Source organism: Misgurnus anguillicaudatus, chromosome 22 (assembly GCF_027580225.2).
Source record: "Misgurnus anguillicaudatus chromosome 22, ASM2758022v2, whole genome shotgun sequence".
NCBI classification, from domain to species: Eukaryota; Metazoa; Chordata; class Actinopteri; order Cypriniformes; family Cobitidae; genus Misgurnus; species Misgurnus anguillicaudatus.
Window position 1 is genome coordinate 11,886,463 of NC_073358.2, and position 22,808 is coordinate 11,909,270.

General features: G+C 38.2%; 1 protein-coding gene across 5 annotated transcripts; it reads left to right on the top strand.

Annotated features, from left to right (window-relative positions):
* The first annotated feature begins 58 nt into the window (after nucleotides 1-58).
* On the top strand, nucleotides 59-20,704 carry kcmf1 (potassium channel modulatory factor 1). Of its 5 annotated transcripts, none has more exons than XM_055200935.1 (8): nucleotides 59-310; nucleotides 12,320-12,487; nucleotides 12,601-12,740; nucleotides 15,718-15,819; nucleotides 17,382-17,559; nucleotides 17,907-18,192; nucleotides 19,892-20,124; nucleotides 20,531-20,704. In XM_055200935.1, the coding sequence occupies exons 1-8, from the start codon at nucleotides 124-126 to the stop codon at nucleotides 20,614-20,616; spliced, it is 1,380 nt and encodes a 459-aa protein (XP_055056910.1). In that variant the 5' UTR covers nucleotides 59-123; the 3' UTR covers nucleotides 20,617-20,704. The 5 variants fall into 5 exon arrangements, 3 of the variants coding, with proteins under 3 accessions (XP_055056910.1, XP_055056912.1, XP_055056913.1); XM_055200937.1 differs by having other exon boundaries at nucleotides 20,534-20,704; XR_008643377.1 differs by having other exon boundaries at nucleotides 60-310; nucleotides 19,892-20,210.
* Nucleotides 20,705-22,808: the final 2,104 nt, after the last annotated feature.

Here is a 22,808-nt window from a genome sequence, read left to right on the forward strand (position 1 = left end):
AGCCTAAACAGCTCCACGAATTTAGCGCCCTTTAGACACCACAGAAGAAGAAGCGGATGAGCCCGTTCGCCCCCTGCTGGCAGACCGTGTACGCGCTCGCTCAAGCACACACACAGGCGCTTGATGACAGACGGGGAGGGGGAAGCGGATAGAAGTGTAAGCCCCGGATCCATCTTCAGCAGAGAAAATAGGAAAGAAAGACCGCGTCCCCACTTTTATTTCGTTTTTAGCGGCACCTTTCCGACTCACAGGCGTCAGGGAGCCCGAGGAGGGGGCTGTGGCATTGTCTGTAGGATGTCCCGACATGAAGGTAAGTGCGAAAAACCGCCGATCGCTACGTCGTTGGCTTGAATTTTAGGCCAGCGCTGACCCTCTGGTTGCCATGTTTTCAATTCAAACGCAATGGGAGAGACTCGTCATGGCGGCTGCCGTAAATCGTACAGCTTTTCGTGAACTTAAACTGCGGCGGTAGCGCACAGGGCGTTTTCTTGAAGCCGCTGGCTGCGATATCGAGCGGGGCCTGTGTGCTAGGCTGGGCCTGCTGCGTCTCGTACGGCCGCGGGACTGAGGGTGAGTGCGTTCCCGCAGGGAGCCCGTGGAGAGGTCAGTGCTTCGATTGGGCCTCCGAAAAGACGCTTCATTTGTCAGGTTTCCCGGTTTAAGTAACCGTAACCTATTAGAATGACGAGCAGAGGTCAAAAGTGAGCCCGGTAAACGGTTATGGAGTTGAGTCTGGAGCTCGTGTTAGTGCGTGTGCGCCAGTCATGTCATGTTTCAGGGCCAACACAAGTGAATGACTTGCACGTCTGGATTTAGCATTAGCGGTTGCCTTAGCAGTGATTGCTAACCAATATTTCGTTTTGGTTTTTTGAAACGCGACTATGTTTTATTTGTCTTTTGTATGGATAATTTGTATTTGGGCAAATCTGTGGGTTTAGACAACATACAAGGAAGAGATTCAGAATTCAAGACTGCCTCTGCTGGATTGATCATGTGGATTGACACATTTGGCCTGTTAAAAGTCACTTTAAACGATTAAGTGCACGTAAAAGTCCCTAGAAAAATCGGCTTGTAAAATTACATTTTAAGATTTGGATATTTCATTAATTGTCTAAGCACAGGTCAGCATCATTTGCACTGTAATGTCATTGTGTACCATAGCAATACTACGTTTTTGGTTTGAAAGACACCTTAGACAATTTAGTGATGCCTTGATCCGTGGTAAAAAATCATAGTCTACCCACATGAAACAACTGTAGTATACTTTAGTATGTATGTACTACAGTAAACTAGCTAAATGACAAGATACTATACTGCTTTGAGCCTTATCATAGTAAATAATATTAAAGTGTCATACAGTTTATCAGTTCACTATTGTTATAGTAAAGAATATTACAGTTTTAATGTACAAAGTGTATCAGTTACTATACTACAGCATACTACAATTTACAACACTTGACTGTAGTATGTTCTAAAGTATGCACCATTTTAATTTCATGTGGGCATATAATAATGTATATACTATCTAATATAAGATTACAATCTTACATCCCACTGTCACACTACAAATCTGAAGGAGTAAATTGAATCGAAAAAAAAGTTTTTTGGTTTCTCTTTCACATTTTACACTTACCAGATGTGTTGTGAAACATGTTAGTGTTAGGGTCAGTTCAGATGTATGTTTACTTACATGTACGTTTATACATTTGGCATGCACTATAATCCAAAGTGACTTGCAATGCACTCAAGGTATGCATTTAACCAATATGTGTTTTTCCTGTAAATTGAACCTTGAACTTTTTGAATTGCTAACGCAATGCTTAACCAATTTAGCCACAGGCACAATAGTGTTACTATGTCATTTTAATATTTATCTTCCATGGTTTTTATATTTAATTGATTCAAGCAATACAGTGGTAAACAGTACAATGGCATTTCTTACAACCATGGTAATACTGTAGTTCTTTTTGTCAACTTGTGTTAGCATATCTTTGCATGCTTGCTTTTTATGAATGTGCTTGCCTTTGGTTGCTGTGTCTTTTTATTTTCAGAGTCAGACTTTGCTTTTAATGGGTATCTCCAAACTTTGTAAGCTGCCTGCTACTACATATGTACCATTGATTTCACAAAATGCTGCCTAGTGTTAGCAGCTCACTCATGACAGCGAGATGTCACTTGCCTGTGAATGAAGACTGCTTGCACATGCGTCTGCTCCCCGTTTTCTCAGCATGCAGCACATGGTTGTTGAGAGTAACTGAAAACGAGAGGACGCTGGTGATATGTGACACATCGGATAATTATTGTAACATTTGTGAAAAGGTGTTTTGGAAGCTGTAAATAGAGGATCTTGAATCTGTACTACAGCAATTAAAGCATGGCATTTTATCATAGAACTGATATGAGGTATTTTATAAATGGTAGATGTTTCGATGTTTCAGATGCGACTGGACAAGTTGATACTCAAACTAGTTTTCCCTGACTGGTGTCCCCTTGGGTTATTAAGGCATGTCAGTTAAATTTGCAAAGACATTTCCAGTTCTCCTCCTTTGTATCCATTGTTTTTAACCAATATGTCATCCCTTTGTGATCAGGTTTGAGAAGCTGTAACAGAAATAGACTGCTGCAGTTGTATGTGAGCTTTATACCTTGTATGCACATCTGCCAGATGCGTAAATCTAATGTTTTTTTTTTTTTAAGTCACGTGGCTTCTGAAGGACCTTTAGAGCTATATCGGTATACACACAGGTGTTCATTAAATATATTTTATTAATAATAAACCAAAACAAACTCATATTTTTAGCGTTAATAGACTCTTTACAGGCTTAAAGCAATTTAGCATCTTGCAGCATTAATATAGAATTAATAGAAGTAATGTGCGGTCACAGGTGTGCATATATTGGCCCTTTTACAACCGATTCAAATTAGAGATCCATTTTGTGCGCATGTTTTTTGTTATTGGCAGTCTAAAGAGATGGTGCAATTTCTTGTGTAAGCAACTTCAGTTTTGCATACAGCTTGATTTGGATTTGTAGTATAGGAGGCAGGAATAGTAGCTCAGGTATGATCCTTTCAGTAAATGATAAACTAGCTACGATCTGATAGCATACTCGCACATTTAACGCAGACTTTCATGTGTGTCATAGCCCTATTTTTAGAGGTTCACATTTTGCTTGAATTTGTTTTGAACTCTTAACCTTTGTAATAGGAAGTAAAGATGTAAATTAAGAAAGACCTGAAGCTCACGTGTAGCCATGGTGCTGTTTAACCCGTTAATTGGCGCTGTCCCGTGAGCGTTTATTTCAATATGGTCTATGTAAATGTTAATATATCACGACAAACTATATATTGTTGGAAAGGTCTAAGAATGTAGTTTTCATATTTCAAAACCTTTTAGCAGTAATAATAATGCAGTAACTGTAATTTATTCATTTATGACACAAGTATGCAGCAAACCAGCACAAACCTCAGTTTTTTGACAATTTTATGTATTAAAAATTATACTATATTGCATTTTTATTTATTACAAATAAATGTAAACTGCTTTAAAAAAAATAATATTTTCACCTCCAGACACTTCCCTAAAAAAACGTTGAAGTGTCTTCTTTAAAACAAAAAATTACCAAAATTAAAACCAAAATTAGGCTTCTAGACAAAAAAAAAAAAAATGCCAGAGTTATATTAATTTAAAGGTGTATATCACCTTTTCACCAACCCCCCACTCAAAAAGGGCTGCGCCAGTTAAAGGGTTAAATTCTCCAGGGAAAGGTGTCTACTACAGCATAGACAACTTCTTGATCTTGACAAGGATTTGACTTCTTACCTTTAATAGAACAGACTTCTGACTTTACGTGTTTTACTTAGCTGTATGCTTTGTGCTAGGGCTGTTTATTTAATTATTTTTGATTTTCAATTTCAATTCTTGATTCAGACAAGTACAAAAACAAGATAATCGAGGTAAACAATTATTTTGCGATTAAAATATAAGTTGCATTTATAAACCACAAAATATAAACCACTGCTTTGACCGTGTAGCCTATTGCAACACTTAAATAATAAGTGTTAAATAATCGTGATTATGATTTAAAAAAAAAATTGATAATGATTTTGCCCAAATCGAGCAGCCCTAGTTTGTGGTGCACAGCTGTGTTGCAAACATAAATGTACCATAAAACTGTCCCACAGATTATGTGGGAGAGATATGCTATGACTTTTCCAAGCAATCAAATGCTATACTGTGAAATATCTTCTAGTTTCATGTTAATAGAGTGACCCGAGCCATATCTAGGGACCAGATATCATAGTAGTGGGTGGGCTGTTTTGACCTGTATCATTAAGCAACCACCATAGCAACCCCACAGCAACACGTTAACAACCACTTAGTGCACCTTAGCCACGCATAGCAATGCCCTGGCAATTTGTAGTAGCAGGATTTGTATAAGCGTAACCTTTTTTTAACAGAAAATTTTACATTTGTGGTTGAACATTTTTTTTATGTGACTTTATATTCTCCATGAGTTCTTCAAACTGAATCAAGTACAGGTACAGGTCATTTTGTATTTCATCTCAATGTTATCTTCCTCTTATTTTTTGCCATCTGTAATTATGCTAGTTTATAGATTGTAGGCAACAGTTTACTCCCTGGCATTGGTGATGTAGACAAGACCGACATTATCATGATTTAGGGCTGCAGCTATCGATTCTTTTTGTAATCGATTAATCTATCACTAAATCGATCGATTAATCGAGTAATCGGATAAAAATGTTGTATGTGTTTTTAAACAACCAAAACAAATAATGCATAACGAAAATGACGTGGCTGTAAAATGTTCAAGCATTTGGCTTTTATTTCTAAAAAACAGAGGTATTTGGCTCCAAAAAATAAGCCTATTTATTTCAATTTTTACCCATTTGGTGTTTATAAGTGCCAGTGCCAACAATAAACACTTTAATTTATTAATATGCACAACAGGTTTCATGCTGTAATCTAGCCCTGACATCAAAGTAAATATCTGGTTTATGTTCATTTCTACAATTTCAGCATTAACCATTAGGCTACTAACATAATAAATAATTTCTGGGGTGAGCCTATTTGCTATGGTAACAACCCGTGTGTATGCGCGCACGTGCACTTGTGTGTGTGCACGCGTTCTGTGGGTGAGGAAGAGTGACACCCCACTCAGACGTTCAGTTGCTTCATTGCATTTTGGTACGGCAGTCGGCAGAAATACATACATTCCTTTTCAATAGAACGCTGCATCTGGTTTGCATCACTTGCATTGCGGTGCATTTTAGGTTAAGAATCCGTTCGAAAAATCACAACATCACGTCCCGCTGTATACAGTGAATGCATGCAGCTGAAATTATTGTTGCGTGGCTACATAAAAGTTTAAGCATATGTGATGCATTGCGCGATCGGTCTGACTCGCGTGAGAGAGAATAACTTCCTTATGCTAAACTCCAATAAGACAAAGATTATTATTATTGAACAAAATATGTCAGATTACAAATTGCCCATATATGATTGCACCGTGGTGCCGTTTTTTTGTACAAACACCTGTAAAAGTGCATGCGCGTGTGTGAGGTTCTTTATTAAGCTATAACGTTACTCTCCTGCAATTGAACGTGAATACGTTTACTACTTAAAAACATCAAAGCTAAACATCATATCTAGTCAAACCGCATAACGACATCGCTACAAATACAGTATGGGATTAAAATCAGCGGAAGCTACGTTACCTTGTTTTATCGACGCTTGGTGAAACAGCAGTTGATGTTTTTGGTTCAGATGCTGAATGTAATGATAATGTAATGATCCCAAACTTTAGACATTCTCTCTCTGCCGTTTATGGACATATTCGCTCCGCCATCGCGCCAACTAAATTCAAAATGTATCACGCGCTATGATGTGCTTCCTGAACATTGAACAACGGTCCTTGTGAATCAGATCTCGGAACGTGTAGTGCGTGTCATAGGAATTTAACGAGGCTTCGAGGCAGAATTTTTGCCTCAAGGAATTTTTTGAATCGAGTAAATCGAGTAACTCGATGAATCGTTTCAGCCCTATCATGATTCCTCCCGCTTCGGACTCACGGCCTGTAAATTAACTCCTGTTAGCATTGCATTGTGACCGAATCTTTAAAACATGGTAAGGAGAGTCACATTTCTGGTTGAAGTCAGATGTATTCAGGCCAATCACAACGTACAGATTTGCTGGCCAATCAGGGACACAGCGCTTTTCAAATTGATGAGTTTTGTACAAAATCAGTGCGTTTCAGGAAGAGAGTGAAATCTGAAGCTACAAAAATGTACGGTATGTGGAAAATGTTCCTTTTGAACCATAAATAATAAATTTGTATTTTATCAAATACACAAAATATTATTTTTTAGCAATGAAATAAATAGGTGCACTTTAATGACTCAAACAGGTGATGAAGACCAGCAAGCTGTTCATCTTCTGCCAAAATGCCACACAACTTTGTCATTATAATTGAATGACATGCAGATGTGAATGGCATGCCTGGGTGTTTTCAATTCAGTTTAGTTTATGCACACCAGCAGGTGGTGTATATGGAAAAATCTGGGTGTTGCAATTCAAAACAATGCTGTATTGGCACGGCTTGAAAGTAACTTTTTAGTAGGTAGCAGTGGTGCTACCAAATATAAAAGTTAGGAGCCCCAGCAAAAATTTAGGAGCATCAATTGAAAATTGTAGGAGCACCACAACTTTACCATTCTAAAGATTAAAAGCTTGAACAATCAAAGTTGATCTTAAATTATTTGCCACATATTTGGCTTGTGCTTGGCCCATTTTAAACAAGCTCTTATGCTTAAAACACGTAGGTTCATGGGGACATTGGATGTTATTATTATTTATTTTAAATTCAGTTATATACAAATGTATTTTCACAAATCATATTGTTTTCTGTTTCCAATATGTATATGTATATGTATATGTATATGTATATGTATATATATTCCAGTATGACCACGCTGTGACTAAACAAATCACAGCATATAATAAATAGGAAAATGTTGGCATTAAATTGTCACTTATTGGGAGCAGTATGCTAGCTGGAGCCATTTACTTCCAGTCTTTGTGCTAAGCTAGGCTAGCGGTGGGTGCGTCAGAGAGTTACGGGACACATCGAGATGAAAAGGGTGTTTATGGACTTATTCTTATTCTAACTCTGGGGGATATGGCGAATAAGCTAAAGTCCCCAAAAAGTCAGTGTGTTTCTTAAAACATTTGTGTATGTATAGATTAGAGGCAGAAACCAGGTCTGTGCTTATCTTAAAGAGACAGTAACCTCAATTAACCTACTTAAGTCTGTGTCATTGATGTTAATCAAACAACCCAACACAGAGTAAATCACTTTTGTAGCTCTAAAAAAAGAATAATTATATTAATTATAAGTCATTTCTTTATTTGTTTTTATTAGATTTTTCCCAAGTATCGGTGCACTGTAAACACAAACACTTGTATTTTAAGACATTTTCTCCCATCTGATTTTAAAGGTCTCGTTTTTCATGTGTTTTTGCCTTTAAGTTGTGCAATATAACATGTGTTCATGTGGCCTGTGTGAAAAACGAAGTATTTTTTTTTTTACATAATTTACTTATCTTAGCGCTGTTTTCACTGTCCTAAAAACCGGCTGACGTCTTCCTTGTTCTATGAAGTCCCTCCTTCAGAAATACGTAACGAGTTCTGATTGAGTAGTTTGTTGTGATTTAACAGCAGCTTAGCTTAGCCACTGTGGCTTTGACGTCATTCATCCGGGAAGTAGAGGGCTGTAGTCTAAAACGCCTGTTCGCTGTAGGCTTTGAAACTGTGGGGACTTCTATTCTATCTGGTATTGTTTCTGTGAACCCAACTATCGTTATGTTATATGTAATGTTTGCATTAGCCAGTTATTTGTTAATGATGCTGCATTTGCAACATTATAAACTGTTTTAACACTACAAATTGTCTACCATGCATTGCCATTTAGCCATCCTATCAGCAAAATATAGCCTAATGCCACTGGATTAAATTGAAATGTAAGTTAAGGGTTTTTAATTACAATTTTCGTCTGTGTGAGTAAATTTAAACTAACTTTATGCTTAACTCTCGGCGCTCAGCACAGAAGAAAACCGCTAGATGCTGGCTTTTTTGAAAAACACAGATCTTCCATTGGAAACAATTGAAAACATGCACCGGCCGCGGCATAAAAGCTTTGGTGTGCACACCCCCTAACACAGCCAACCTAAACAGAAGCTCTTAAAAGACACATAATGTTGAAATGTTTTAAAACAATTAATGTTTAAGTGTAATTGATAATTTTTTTACACACTATGATACCGACTTTAGTACCGTGTACTTTTTTTTTGTGGTATTGGTATCGACTTCTAAATTTTTGGTACCGTGACATCCATAGACTCGTGATCTCTTCTCTAATAAAAGAATGATGATCCAACACACCATCTATCATGTCTCAGCACTAGTACACTTTGTACGCTTTGTACTGTGCCTGCAACTTTTTAAACTTCTCCTGAACCGGTACCGTTATGTGCTTGATCCTTCAGAGTTCAGCTATGTATTTTAACGCATCTTTGTTTTTACAGATGCTGATCATTCTCTTCAGTCTAAATGAAGAAAATGGCACGTATCTTCTGTCGATCATTAGTAGTGATTCCGTTTTAATCTGTAGATTTATATATACACGTCTGACATATGCACGCTCCTTTTCAGCAGCACGAGCTCACAAAGAGCATATGAGTCATTTTAATTTAAAAACATAAATAGTCATTTCCTGTTACCTAACAGACTTGCTTGAACTTGCACACGTGTGAGTAAATATTTATTTTAGTGTAATAGGCGAACACATGTTGCTTCAAGCCAGTTTTGTTATGAACACCATAAGTAGGGCTATTATAAAGATAACAGAGAGAAACGATTGTCCGAGAGCTTAATGGCTTTATTTCTACACTTTGTGACATTTGATGATAAAATGCACAGTAAGTAAGGAAAATATTTGGCTATTTACACTGTGTTCTGCAGTTACCTAATGGTGGGGTATTTGATGCTATCCTGTGTTCCATGCAGTCGGACCATCTTGCGCTCCCGTAGTGGACATTGTAATGGTGAGACAACGCTGATTAAAGGAACAGTATTTAGGATTGTGGCCAAAACTGGTACTGCAATCACACAACTGCTGGCCAATACACAACATGAGAACATGAAAACATGAACATTAGTTGAGGGCTGCAACTCCACTTTTTAAATGACAATATCCTGGCCTGACCACTTTTGTGAGTGATATAAGTATTTGAAACGAAAATGATTTCTTAATGTCTAGTGACATATCAGGGCCATTTTATGATTAATTGATATAAATTTCTTACATGCTGTTCCTTTAAATATCAATGAATTTTGAATTGATATCGGATGTATAGAGATGTATATGAAACAATTATGACAGTGCAAATAACACTGCTGGATTTCATCGTCATGAAAATGTGGATCTAACGTTGATATTGAAATAAATGTGTGTGTGTCATCAATACTAATCGTTCTTGTCATATTTACTTTCTTCAAACTGTTTTCAGTTTACTACCTCACCATCTGTGTCACCAATTCCCCTTAATTGATGCAATGTGTGTCAGAATGCCCACCACACACCAGCTTATTCGTGGAGAGAAGACAGAGTAATATCACCAATCAGTATATAAGGGGATGATTAGTAGGCAAGTTTGGCCAGGATGCCAGAGGGGACACCCCCACGCTCTTTTTTTTTTTTTAAGACATCCTGGGATTTTAACGTGTCTTCCGCAGGACAGTGCTTTTTGACAGTATAGTGTCCCCATCACTATAGGGCTTATTCGCAAACACCGGAAGTCGCTAACCGCGGCCATCTGTCCTGCCCCTAGCCGCACGTAGATTTGAGTCGAGGGGAGCAGTAGCCTAATGGCTTCATCTCGTCTGTATTAAGAGAAGATGAGCTTGATTATTGTGGAACCATATCAAATAGACCCAATAGCCTTAAGTAAAGATCCGTCCTTATTGCCAGCCGTAACTTATCCGGATATTTATAACTATATCGTTCATACAGTATCCGCATTCATCATACAAGCACTGAAGGGCCGTTCACATAATAACGATACTATAACGATAACTATATCATCGTCCACATCACCAAACAATACGTTTATGCTAATTCGCTCACGACACTCGCGCAAATCACTTGCCTTTAATATTGCTTGTAATAAAAACTTTTGCAGATGTCCTCAACACGCTGCGTTTCGCGTAACTCTAAACAGTGAATCTAATAGTTTGTGTAATCTCTTACCTTTTGGCATAACAGTTAGTTAATGTAATAGATTAAAAAGAATTACGTAGTCAATTTTCACAGCAACTGGAGGTAATCTAATGTTATAGACCTCAGCAATGAGCTTCACTGTCATTTTAAGTGGTTGTGCACTTGAAGTTCAAATAGATTTTAATGCTATCAATGGTTTATCCTTCATCAGGTGGGAAGAATCGCTCAGAAAGTGATCCCAATGATGTCGTTCATTGTATCTTAATCGATATAGTTTTGGTGTGAGCTCCGCTATTCTGTTTAATATAAAACGATTTTCAAAACTATGTGAACGGCCCTTAATTCCTTACCTAGTATCAATGCCAGACCTATTATTATTTTCATATAGTTATTAATACTAATTTAATAACTGTCTCAATTTATGGCAGCTTATTTGAAAGAGCAGTTTCAGCCACTGCTTACAGCTAACCATATGTGATCAATTTATGGGGACAGACTTTGCTGTGAGCATATATCCCTAACGTTACCTGGGGTAAAATGATGGGGACAGACTTTGCTGTTGGGAGTCTCTCCTTCGCTGGTTCAACTCCTCTGTCTCCTTCCTTTCATGTTTTCTGACAGTCGGTATCGCATAAAAACGAATTCCGGGGTTCTTTTTGCTGTTGTTAGAACATCCGTGTATTACACCACACACCAGCCTCCTTCCCATTACGAGTTGTTTCTGTGAAAAATGCGCTAAACATGTCATTTTAAAAACCGGATGGTTTATTTAAAGTTCGAATATGGATATTTCACGTCATGTTCGAATGCATATTGGAATATCAAATAAAAAGTGACAGCCCTACACACCATCGCACGGTTTTAAAAAAATTACACCGATAATACCATGCATAATACCCACGCTGCCTCGCTTGTCAATTGACAGACTGACAGTTTTATGTCAACAATATGGCCGCCGCGAACATTGATGACGTAGATCGAAGTAGTTAGAACCCACACAGGTCGCAGGATGAGCACCCAGCTGGTCTCACTAACACCTCTACCAGAAGCAACCTGGTTTTCCCAGAAGGTCTCCCATCCAAGTGCTGACCAGGTTGAACCCTACTTAGCTTCAGTGGGAAACCATTCTTGGGCTACAGGGCGATATGGCTGCTGGCTGTTTTGATCTGAGCAAATGGGGATCTTTCTCTCTTGGTTTAGATTTTGTGGAATGTGTAGTTTGGTTTGTTTACAGGACTCTACTGTGGCCACAGTGGTCAAAGGAAAGTCTAGTTATAACTTGCCAAACCTCATTTTTAACCCAAAGATATATAAAACCACACTGTGAGACTAAACTTGGTAATGAGCACTGTACTGACAATCTACAGGCCTAACAATCAAGTTACATATTTTCCTTTGACAACAGTTCTGATTCTAATAGAACTTGTCTGATTTTTTTAACAAGCAAGCATGTCATTATTTACTGGTGGAATTCATTTTCAATAGTTAATACTTTTCAGCTTCATGTGGTGTAAAGTATTCAAGGACAGGACATATAAGTAGTGCTGGCATGGTCTGTAGGAAACTTAATGGCTAAGTTATTATTATAATCATCACAATATTCACATGACTGGTTAATTATGTTTGACCAACAAAATATCAATTACACTGTAATTATACAATATATCGGTCAACACTAGTGTGGGATCTTGATCCCTCAAATAGAGACATAAACTTGTGTAACTTGACAATGTCAACTTGATCTTATAGTTCATTGTCCAATTGTCAAAAGAATTCATCTTGAGTGACTAAAGTCTTAATGCTCTGCATCTTCTTTACAAGGCAACACATATTATGTCATCCGTAACAAGGCGAAGCTGCTTTGAATACTTTCCCTACCTTTATTTCTGCAGCTGGTTACATGGAGTGTTGATTTTGACTTTATTATACTGTATAGGGCAAAAAACAAGGCAAATTTGGTCCACACTTGTCTTCAGATGGGTTATGGCTCTTTTGAGTTAAATTGCCTGTGTGTTGTTTTGCAGGTGTGAGCTGTGATGCGTGTTTAAAAGGGAACTTCAGAGGGCGCCGATACAAGTGTTTAATTTGCTACGACTACGACCTTTGCGCATCTTGCTACGAAAGTGGAGCCACAACAACTAGACACACCACGGAGCACCCAATGCAGTGCATACTAACCAGGGTAGACTTTGGTAAGTGGAGCCGTCAAGTCAACATCAAATAACAAAGTTTTTTTCTCCTCGTCTGTTAATGGTTATAATGTCTTGACGAAAATGGTTTTGAGTTGGATTTAAACTCGTTACAGATTTGTATTATGGGGGGGAGGCTTTCTCAGTAGAGCAGCCTCAGTCGTTTACTTGTCCTTACTGTGGTAAAATGGGCTACACGGAAACATCTCTACAGGAGCACGTCACCTCAGAACATGCAGAGACCTCTACAGAAGTGGTGAGTACACATTCTCTCTGCGCCGGAATGCATTTAGGTGTTGCTTAAATGTTTTGTCACCATTGTACACCAACTCGTTGACGATTCACAGTATTTCCCAAGACCTCTTCTAAACTGCACAACGTCACTTGTTGTTAATGCCCATGTTTCTATCTAGTGCTTTTTGCAAAAAAAATGATTGGAGCGGCATTTACTACACAGAGCATTTACTGACAAGCTAGGCAATATCTCATTCATAAGCGTGGATGAATCGCCTGCTGTAATGAATGGGATATTGCATAGCTTTTTAGTGACAAAGGCTCTGTGTAAATGTAAATGCCGCTCCATCTAAAAGCAAGTGATTGTGATTTACTACTTATCAAGGAACTGGCTTTACTGATGAGACGTGCATGACAATCGCATTCGATTTATCATGAAGCCCTAAATAAAACAACATTAAAGCTCAAAATATAGGAAAATGTGTTCTTAAAGTGTTGTCTGCGGGTTTGCCAAAAGATGACCTAAACTAGGCAAGTGTTTATACAATTGGCACTTATTTAAGTTAATTTTTTTTAATGCACTTGCGAAACTCTGATATCAGTTCTTGCCATTCTGTTTTAATAACGTAAAAATGGATCGGTGGCTAAACCAAAGAGGAATCAAAAGAAAAGATCAAGTGTCAATTGAAAGCAGCTAAAATCCACAGATCTATTAGTTTTGTAATGTAGTATTTTAGTTTTGTTTCATGTGTAAAATCTCTGTAATTTCAGTGATATTGGACATTAAGGGGAAATTTTTTTCAGCATTTTATTGTTACCATGGTTATAACCATAGACTTCCTATACCCACCACCTCAGTTTTAAACTAATGGCTCTTTGGAATGACATTAAGTGGGACCTAGGCTGTTACAGTATGTTTAATTGCAGGGTTTTTTTTCACATGTGCAGTTTGTTGTTCATATTAAGCTGCAACTCATTTTACATTTACTTACATTTACATTAAAATTCATATAATAATTTCTGAACATATTGCATTTTAAATAATTAGTTTTTTACTTGAAACAGTTGAATATAAAACTTAAATTTAGCTTATCCTTATTATTTTGTTGTTTTTTGGGGGCGTGTTAGAGTGGGATTATGTTAGGTGGTCCTCAGAAAAAAATTGGAAGATAAGGTGATCCTTGGGCTGAAAAAGTTTGAGAAACACTGATCTAGAGGCATGTCCTAGTAGATGTTATAGAGATGCGGTTACAGCTAGATGGTTATCTGTGTTTGTTCTGTTTTTACGTGCGTTTTCCCAAAATGCACTTTACACAAACGTGTAAGTATGCATTTAATATTTGTAGAAATATTCAGTGTTTTACCTTTAAAATCAAATCCATTTGGTAAAAGTGTATTTATTTTAAATTACTTAAGGGCACAAGAACCAGACCTAATGTGGTGTACACACCAAATGCGAATTCAACGTTTTCGCGAATAGATGACTTACAAAGTCAATGCACGAATACAAATTGGATACGAATTGGGCGACGCAATTGCCGCGAAAATGTGCGCTATGCGCCTTGAACACGTTTCCGTGCAACTCGATGAATGCAATTCTTTGCGTTTGGGGTGTAACGCAGCATAACGCGCGTCCCAGCTGAGGCAGTTAATTAAAGATTTAGACACGAACCAACTTGGGTTGGACATTACGTTTTCAGATTCAACTTGACCCATAAAAACCTTTACTTTGGATATATTTTATATACTTTTTGTGAAATTTAAAGTAAGCTGTCAAATTTCTGAATAAAATTTCAAAGTCAAGTCAAATGACTTCACTGCTACGGCTTGTCTGAATAATGTCAAAGCATGGATGTCTAATACATTTTTTAAGCCTAAATGAATCGAAAACTAATTAAGCTGAGTTCCCTGAGCCCCTTTAGGAAATACCATGTAAAAAAATCTGGGGGGTGATTTGTGATAGCGCACTGAAATTTGACAAGCAGATAAATGAAATTGTCAATTATTTTCAAACTGAGGATGATCTCTACGATTTAAGCCTTTTTATCACAGAAAGATTTGGAAAAAGTTATCAATGCATTTATCATCTCAAGATGAGATCATTGCAACTCGTATAAGTCTTAGACTGTAATGGCTCCAAAATGCGGCTGCAAGAATACTCGCATGCACTGGTAATAAGATCATATTACCCTGGTGCTAAAATCATTGCACTAGTGCCTTTTTCTTTTAGGATAAATTTAAAAATTTTATTATTTGTACTTTAATCTTTATATGGCATTGCTCCATCATATTGCTGATCTAATTCAGGAACAAAAGCTAATTACATCCTTACGATCTTAAGCACAAAAACTTCTTGTTGTTCCAAGGTCAAGCATTTGCAGTCGCTGCCCCTAAATTATGGAACAGCCTGCTGTTATATGTTAGGACCATACCGACACTCGGCCAGTTCTAAAAGCCATTTAAAAACTTTTTTTTGTTGATAGCATTCAATCATAGAAGTGGTGGAGGTTGCTACTAGTACAATATCTCTTCTGATTCTAGCTAAGATGTATTTTGAATGTGTTTTTTTTTTTTAAGGTTATTTTACATTTACTTTTATAATTATACGGATGTTACCAACTTTTAATAGTTGTCTTTTCTATTATTGTGCTATTGTCTGTACAGCACTATGGTCAACGTTGTTGTTTTATTTAGTGCTTTATAAATAAACTTGAATTTAAATACAGATTACTAAAAATGTTTTGGATAAACAAAAATATATATGGAAACGGCTTAAGTTCAGATTTTGTTTGCAGAACACCAAATAGTTATTCGTCATTATGACACAATTTTATTGATAAAATACCATTTGAATGGAAACAGACTGGAACTATTTTTGCATGTTCACTTTGTCGATAACAAATAGGCAGAAAACTATATGGAAAATGACTAATGTTTAATTTGTTCAGACTGTTACATTTTGTTGTTTGACATTTGTTCTGTTTTTCTCTCTATCGCAGATTTGCCCAATCTGTGCAGCTTTGCCTGGTGGTGACCCCAATCATGTGACAGATGACTTTGCTGCTCATCTCACACTTGAACACAGAGCACCTAGAGATTTAATATCCTTGACTGTATAATGAATGGGCCACATTCATGCAACCCATGCAGGATTAGTTTCTTAAAGAGCACCTATTACATTGCTAAAAACAAAGTTTTTTTGTGTATTTGCTGTAATACAATGTGTTTGCGTCTGTGCCCTGCCTTCCTGAAACGCGTTGATTTGAGACAAAGCTCATCCTTCTGTGTATGCTCAGTGTGATTGGCCAGCTAACCAGTACATTGTGATTGGCCTGTATACCTCTGTTGTCAGCTGGAAAGTGACGCTTCTTACCGTATTAGCTCCCAATTCAATATTGACAGGAGTTAATATCGTCTTTACTACCTTATTAATACGAGCCGAATCTGAAAATGCAGATGACCAAGCTGCGCGATCAACTTAACTAGCACGGCTTGAGCAGAACGTAACAAATTGGTAAGGATACTAAAACATAAAACCATGTCTGCATTTGTAGAAGCAACAAGCGCTACTCTGCACTGCTTAAAACTTGTGTTTGAGTCATGGTTTAGTTAGTAGTAAATTTTTTAAATATGAAAACATAGACTACTAACAGAGTGTAAGTCAGAAGCGGGCAGAATTATGTTAATGACCGTCATGTCACATCAACAGGCCAAGGAAGTAAACTGTTGCCTATAATCCGTGTGTTTGTTGTAGTCCAAGAAAAGAGCTTTAAGTTGCAGGTGATAACTCGCGTCAGGGTTTACTTTGGGATTTGTGCCTTTTGCATATCATTAACATGTACGTATACACACTTAAACACTAAAGGATGTGTAAAATCGTGAATCCGAGAATAGATGCTCTTTAAACTCTTCCTACAGGAGCAATTTGTAACTCTTTTTGCTTAATAATATACACAAAGCATACCCCGATTTGTGACGGTAAGCTTATGATAATTGTTTGTAGTTTAAGCTATCGGTACCATTTTGCTTGTTATTTTACCTTTATTTGACTTCAACCCATGTAACAAATAACTTGCAGCTTAATGTTGTGCACAAAGATGGCAGTAGAGAGGCAAAAGTTACAGATAGCAACTTTAGTGGGGTTTATGGAGAAATGAGCTTCTGTGTTTTTTTACAAATCACTTGACATGTAACTTTATAGCAATGTTTAATTGACTCAGCTCATTAATGGGTTCATTTCTTTAAGTTTTGTGGCCATGTGCTTTTGAAAAAGCTTAAAGAAAGAGTTCACACAAAAATACCAGTCTGTGTCATTCCCTCGCCTTTATGTTGTTCCAAACCCAAATGAATGTCTTCTGTGGAATGCAAGAATTGCTTAAAGAATGAACGTTATACCATGTTAGTGACCGACAAGTTTTCCACAAAAGAAAAAGTCAAGATCATATCCCTCATGATACAATATTGCAGCTCTTGATATTTAGTGTTTAGTTAGTTATTCAAAGCATGTACATTCGTTTCTCGTGTACGAGCATTGGACTTGAGTGCATCACCTGGATTAGCACCGCAAGTCAAGATGTCTTGCATGATTTAATGTGAGATGTCTTCTGCTATGGCTGTGTGCTGATATTGTCTTTACCAGTTGCTCCTTAACCAGTGTCTGTACGATGAGAACAGCGGCGTGCGGCATGTGCGTCGAATGTTCCACCCTGGACGGGGATTGGGTGGTCCGCGGGCACGCAGGACTAACATGCACTTTACCAGCAGCTCTACCGGTGGGCTCTCCTCTTCACAAAGCTCCTCCTACTCTGCAAGCAATAGGGAAGCAATGGACCCCATAGCAGGTGTGGGGCATATACATATTCTCAGATTGTTTTAAATATGTGACAAAACAAAAAATCTCACATTAACTGTAACATGGGACTATATGCTTATAAACATTGCAGCTGTAACTAACACAAAGAATTAAATTAATAAATCAGCTTAAATGGCATGGTCTAAAAGCCACAATACTTTGTGTCCTTGTGTATTGTCGTAGTTCAAAACAACAGCTTGTTAGCAGTGTCATCATAATGAAGGTTTGGGTTTTGTCAAGTCCAAACAAGTTTAAGTTATTTAGTAGTTTGTCTTTGATTGTATGATTGATTTTTATCTTACTGTCTTTTTTTCTTTCATTGTGTCCACATAGCAGAGCTGCTCTCTCAGCTGTCGGGTGTGCGGCGCTCAGCAGGAGGGCAGCTGAACTCCTCTGGCCCCTCGACTTCACAGCTGCAGCAGTTACAGATGCAACTTCAGCTGGAGCGTCAGCAGGCGCAGGCAGCGCGTCAACAGCTTGAGACAGCTCGCAACGCTACGCGTCAGCGCAGCAACCCAAGCAACATCAGCGCCAGCATCCCGCCGCCCAGCTCCGCCACAAACACAGCCATGACTGAAAGCAACCCGCTGGCCTCCCACAGCTCCCAGTTCCTACTCACACGGTACTGTTAGAAATCTTATTTTGAAATACAGTGAGGAGGATAGGTGTTTGGACACGCTGCTGTTTTGCGGGTTCTCCCACTTGGAGATCATGTAAGGGTCTAGTTTGTCATTGTGTGTGCATGTCCACTGTGAGAGACATGATCTGGAACAAATCCAGAGGTCACATGTATGATTTTTTTTAACTATTTATTTGTATGATACAGCTGCAAATAAGTATTTGAACACCTGAGAAAGTCAATGTTAATATTTGGTACAGCAGCCTTTGTTTGCAATTACAGAGGTCAAACGTTTCCTGTAGTTTTTCAACAGGGTTGCACACTCTGCAGGAGGGATTTTGGCCCACTCCTCCACACAGATCTTCTCTAGATCAGTCAGATTTCTGGCCTGTCGCTGAGAAACACGGAGTTTGAGCTCCCTCCAAAGATTGTCTATTGGGTTTAGGTCTGGAGACTGGCTAGGCCACGCCAGAACCTTGATATGCTTCGTACAGAGCCACTCCTTGGTTATCCTGGCTGTGTGCCAAGACCCAGCCTCAACCCATCTTCAATGCTCTAACTGAGGGAAGGAGGTTGTTTCCCAAAATCTCGCAATACATGGCCCCGGTCATCCTCTCCTTAATACAGTGCAGTCGCACTGTCCCATGTGCAAAAAATATACCCCCAAAGCATGATGCTACCACCCCCATGCTTCACAGTAGGGATGGTGTTCTTGAATTGGTACTCATCATTCTTCTTCCTCCAAACACGTTTAGTGGAATTATGACCACTATTTTTGTCTCATCTTAACCACATGACTTTCTCCCATGACTCCTCTGGATCATCCAAATGGTCATTGGCAAACTTAAGATGGGCCTGGACATGTGCTGGTTTAAGCAGGGGAACCTTCTGTGCCATGCATGATTTCACGTCTTAGTGTATTACCAAAAGTAACCTTGGAAACGGTGGTCTCAGCTCTTTTCAGGTCATTGACCAACTCCTCCCGTGTAGTTCTGGGCTGATTTCTCACCTTTCTTAGGATCATTGAGACCCCATAAGGTGAGATCTTGCATGGAGCCCCAGTCCGAGGGAGATTGACAGTCATGTTTAGCTTCTTCCATTTTCTAATGATTGCTCCAACAGTGGACCTTTTTTCACCAAGCTGCTTGGCAATTTCCCTGTAGCCCTTTCCAGCCTTGTGGAGGTGTACAATTTTGTCTGTGTTTGGATTCTTACTTTATTGTATGGGGTGGACAGGTGTCTTTATGCAGCTAACGACCTCAAACAGGTGCATCTAATTTAGGATAATAAATGGAGTGGAGGTGGACATTTTAAATGCAGACTAACAGGTCTTTAAGGGTCAGAATTCTAGCTGATAGACAAGTGATCAAATACTTATTTGCAGCTGTATCATAAAAAAATTGTTAAAAAATCATACGTTGTGATTTCTGGATTTTTTTAGATTATATCTCTCACAGTGGACATGCACCTACGATGACAATTTCAGACCCCTGTATGATTTCTAAGTGGGAGAACTTGCAAAATAGCAGGGTGTTCAAATACTTTTTTCCTTACTGTATATTTACACCTAAAACATAAGACTTTGTTTAGTTAAGTAGAAAATAAAAATAGTGTGAGGTGTCAGTTAGCAGTTTAGTTTCGAACCTTTGTCCATTGCAGTATTTGTAGTTTAGTAGTAACTTCTTCTCCCTTATCCCACCAGGTTGACCGAGCCGAAAATGTCAGAGGCAGAACGGCAGGCGCTGGAGAGCGAGCGCGCAGACCGCACCCTGTTCGTGCAGGAGCTCCTGCTGTCCACGCTAATGCGGGAGGAGAGCTCCTCTTCCGACGAGGACGAAAGGCGAGACTTTGCTGACTTCGGCGCCATGGGCTGCGTGGACATCATGCCTTTAGACGTGGCTCTGGAGAGCCTCAACTTGAAGGAGAGCTCCACAGGCAAGGAGCCTCCACCACCTCCTCTTTGATGATATCCCACCACCATCACGCAGACATTGTCCTCTGTGCTGTAACTGCCAATGACGGTGGGCAAAAAAAACACAGCTCTCTCTCGTTTTTTTTTTTTTCCGTTTTTTTGTTTGTTTGTTTGTTTCCTTTTCGTTTTTTCTTTTCTTTTTTTGGTGATTGTAATTTCAGATCTGTCACCTTTGTTACATTGTATAAATCCATGAAAGAAGAGCGAGTGGGGGAAAAAAATCAAAACACATCAGAACAGGCGTGTGGGAGAGTGCGCAAAAACAAGAGAGAGATACACAGAATGAGAGACAAAATGAGAAATATAAATATATAAATAAATATATATAAGTTGATAATCAATTCCACATAACTAATTTTTTTCCTTTAGCAGGTGAGCGTAGGTATCTGTGGCAGACCTCAGCTTCCTGTCTTGCAAAAGGCTCTCCTTATAAATACTCCACATTCAAAAACTGAAGAGGAAACAAGAGACCTTCTCTAATGAAGCTGCTGTGTGTATTTATGAATATTAATGAATAAAAAGTGCTTGGATGGTTTACCATAACTACTGCATGAGGTTATTTGCAGCGTGCATGATTTTTAATGACCTTGTCATTAAAAAGGCAAAATATCCCAAAGCTTTCATTAACTTTTTTCCAAGTGTTAAAAATTGGGTTTATTTTTTCGATATCAAGCTAAATTGGCAGAGGAAATGCAATACGCTTTTGTCACTCAGCTACAACCTGACAGTCATCTTTTACAGTATGATGCACAACAGTGACCGCCAATGTTTTCAGCGTTTTTCAAGAGTAAAAGTCCCATTCATGTTCTCAAAGAGATTTCAAAACAAAAAACAGCTCTCAACACTAAAACAGTCAATCAGTCATCACACAAAACATTTTCTGACCTTAAGGTATATAATTATGTACTTTTTCTTTTGAGGTAATGAACTACTCTCATCCCATGAAGCATTGGGATGACAGAGTTTGAAACTACGCATATAATCGTTAATGCTTTGGCTTCTTTTGGAACTACTTTTACTGGCAGAGAAAGTTTAACTCGCCAAATTAATTTATTCAGTATTAACTTATTGCTTGATAAGATTTCCAAATGATATACTGTACAGATCAACAGCACTTAAATATATGAAGTAACTTGAATCAATGACGTGATTCACATTGCTTTTACTAGTCATTTCTTGTTCATGGTTCAACAGCAACTTTTGGGATTGGTGATTCTTTTTTCAAAATCGTGGGTAGTGTAGTTCTTCAAAAATGTGTAACTTATTTATAGTTTCTTGAAATTAGACCCGCGTATGGCTTTTCTCTCATTTAGATCCCGAATACTCTATTTTTAATTTCACAAAATGAATGGGATTTTTACACTCTTGGAACCACTGTTGTGCACTATTAGACATTCAAAATACCAGTATGCCTGAATTGGTCAAGACTACAGGACAAACTAAATATTTAGGGTTCAACATAATCTGGTTCATACCGTAGACGTTGATGTCTTAGTGTTTTGTGTAACCACAAATGTACTCTCAAAGTAACGCACTTGTACAGACAAGTTACGCTCCCCATGTTCATCTCGATCTACTCGCATATCTGCTGTTAGTACACTTGGATCCCTTCTCTCTTGATCGGTAAAGAAGGGCACTGGATTTGCCATATTGAAGGCTTTTTGTTCAAAAGAGTGACATGCTAACGTACTATCTGCTAATAGACAGCACCTTCTATTTATTCAGGGTTTTGTTTTTCTATCTCTTGATTCTTTGAAGCCTTGTAATTGATCATGCCACCTCCATGCCTATACTCTTATCCTCTATGTAAAATACAATGATATGTATATGGAATTTGTGCGTTAACTTTCATAATGGATCTAGGATATGGGCAGAATTTTTTTTAAATGTAAATTTAGAATACTACAATAAAAACGGTGCACAGATTTTGATGAAAACCAAATCCCATCATTTTGCTCTCTGTGGCTGTGGTAACCCCATAGTTTTATCCATATAACATGAATTTTACTCTATATTCGGCACTAAAAATTTGTTGGCCCTTATGAGGTGACGTGTCTCATTTCTGCACCAGCAGGGGGACCAAATAGAATTGCAAAAATAGTTCGACTGTTTTTTGTTACTAGAAAACATGATGCTTGCCCATTAAAACAGCACAGCTCTATGCTAGATTGATAAGGGTTTGACATCACACTATTAAAAAAGACAAAAGAAACATTAAGCTTTTAAGTATTTTAGTAGCAGTTAAGATACAAACTTCATAATATATTCCTTAGCTTTATTAAATAAAACACTCGAATCACTCAAATACAATGAGGCCTTTATTACCCTGCCTAAAAAGTGTCCTTGCCTTATCAGTTACATGCCCACTGCAGAAAATATAACAAATGCAACTGACAACATGTAGCCCCCAGGCATCAAGATTAATACTATTGCACCTGCCAGCCACGGGCACCGCATCAAAAGATGTTTAGAGCAAGGTTTTAGATCAGGTTGTCTCACCGAATCTAGTCTTGTATTGGAGCAGCCTTCCTTGCCACTTCAGGGGCTATTGTTAGACCTCAATATTACCCTTGGGATACCTTTCATGCCATACTGCAGCCCTGTCTACCAAAATAACCCTTTGTGAGCAATTGGGCACATGAATATC

Coding starts and splice junctions, on each gene's coding strand:
- kcmf1 (XM_055200935.1), top strand. CDS start 124: ATGACAGACGGGGAGGGGGAAGCGGATAGAAGTGTAAGCCCCGGATCC. Junction 12,741..15,717: donor CAGAGACCTCTACAGAAGTG/GTGAGTACACAT, acceptor TCTCTATCGCAG/ATTTGCCCAATCTGTGCAGC. Junction 15,820..17,381: donor ACAGAGCACCTAGAGATTTA/ATATCCTTGACT, acceptor CAGTGTCTGTAC/GATGAGAACAGCGGCGTGCG.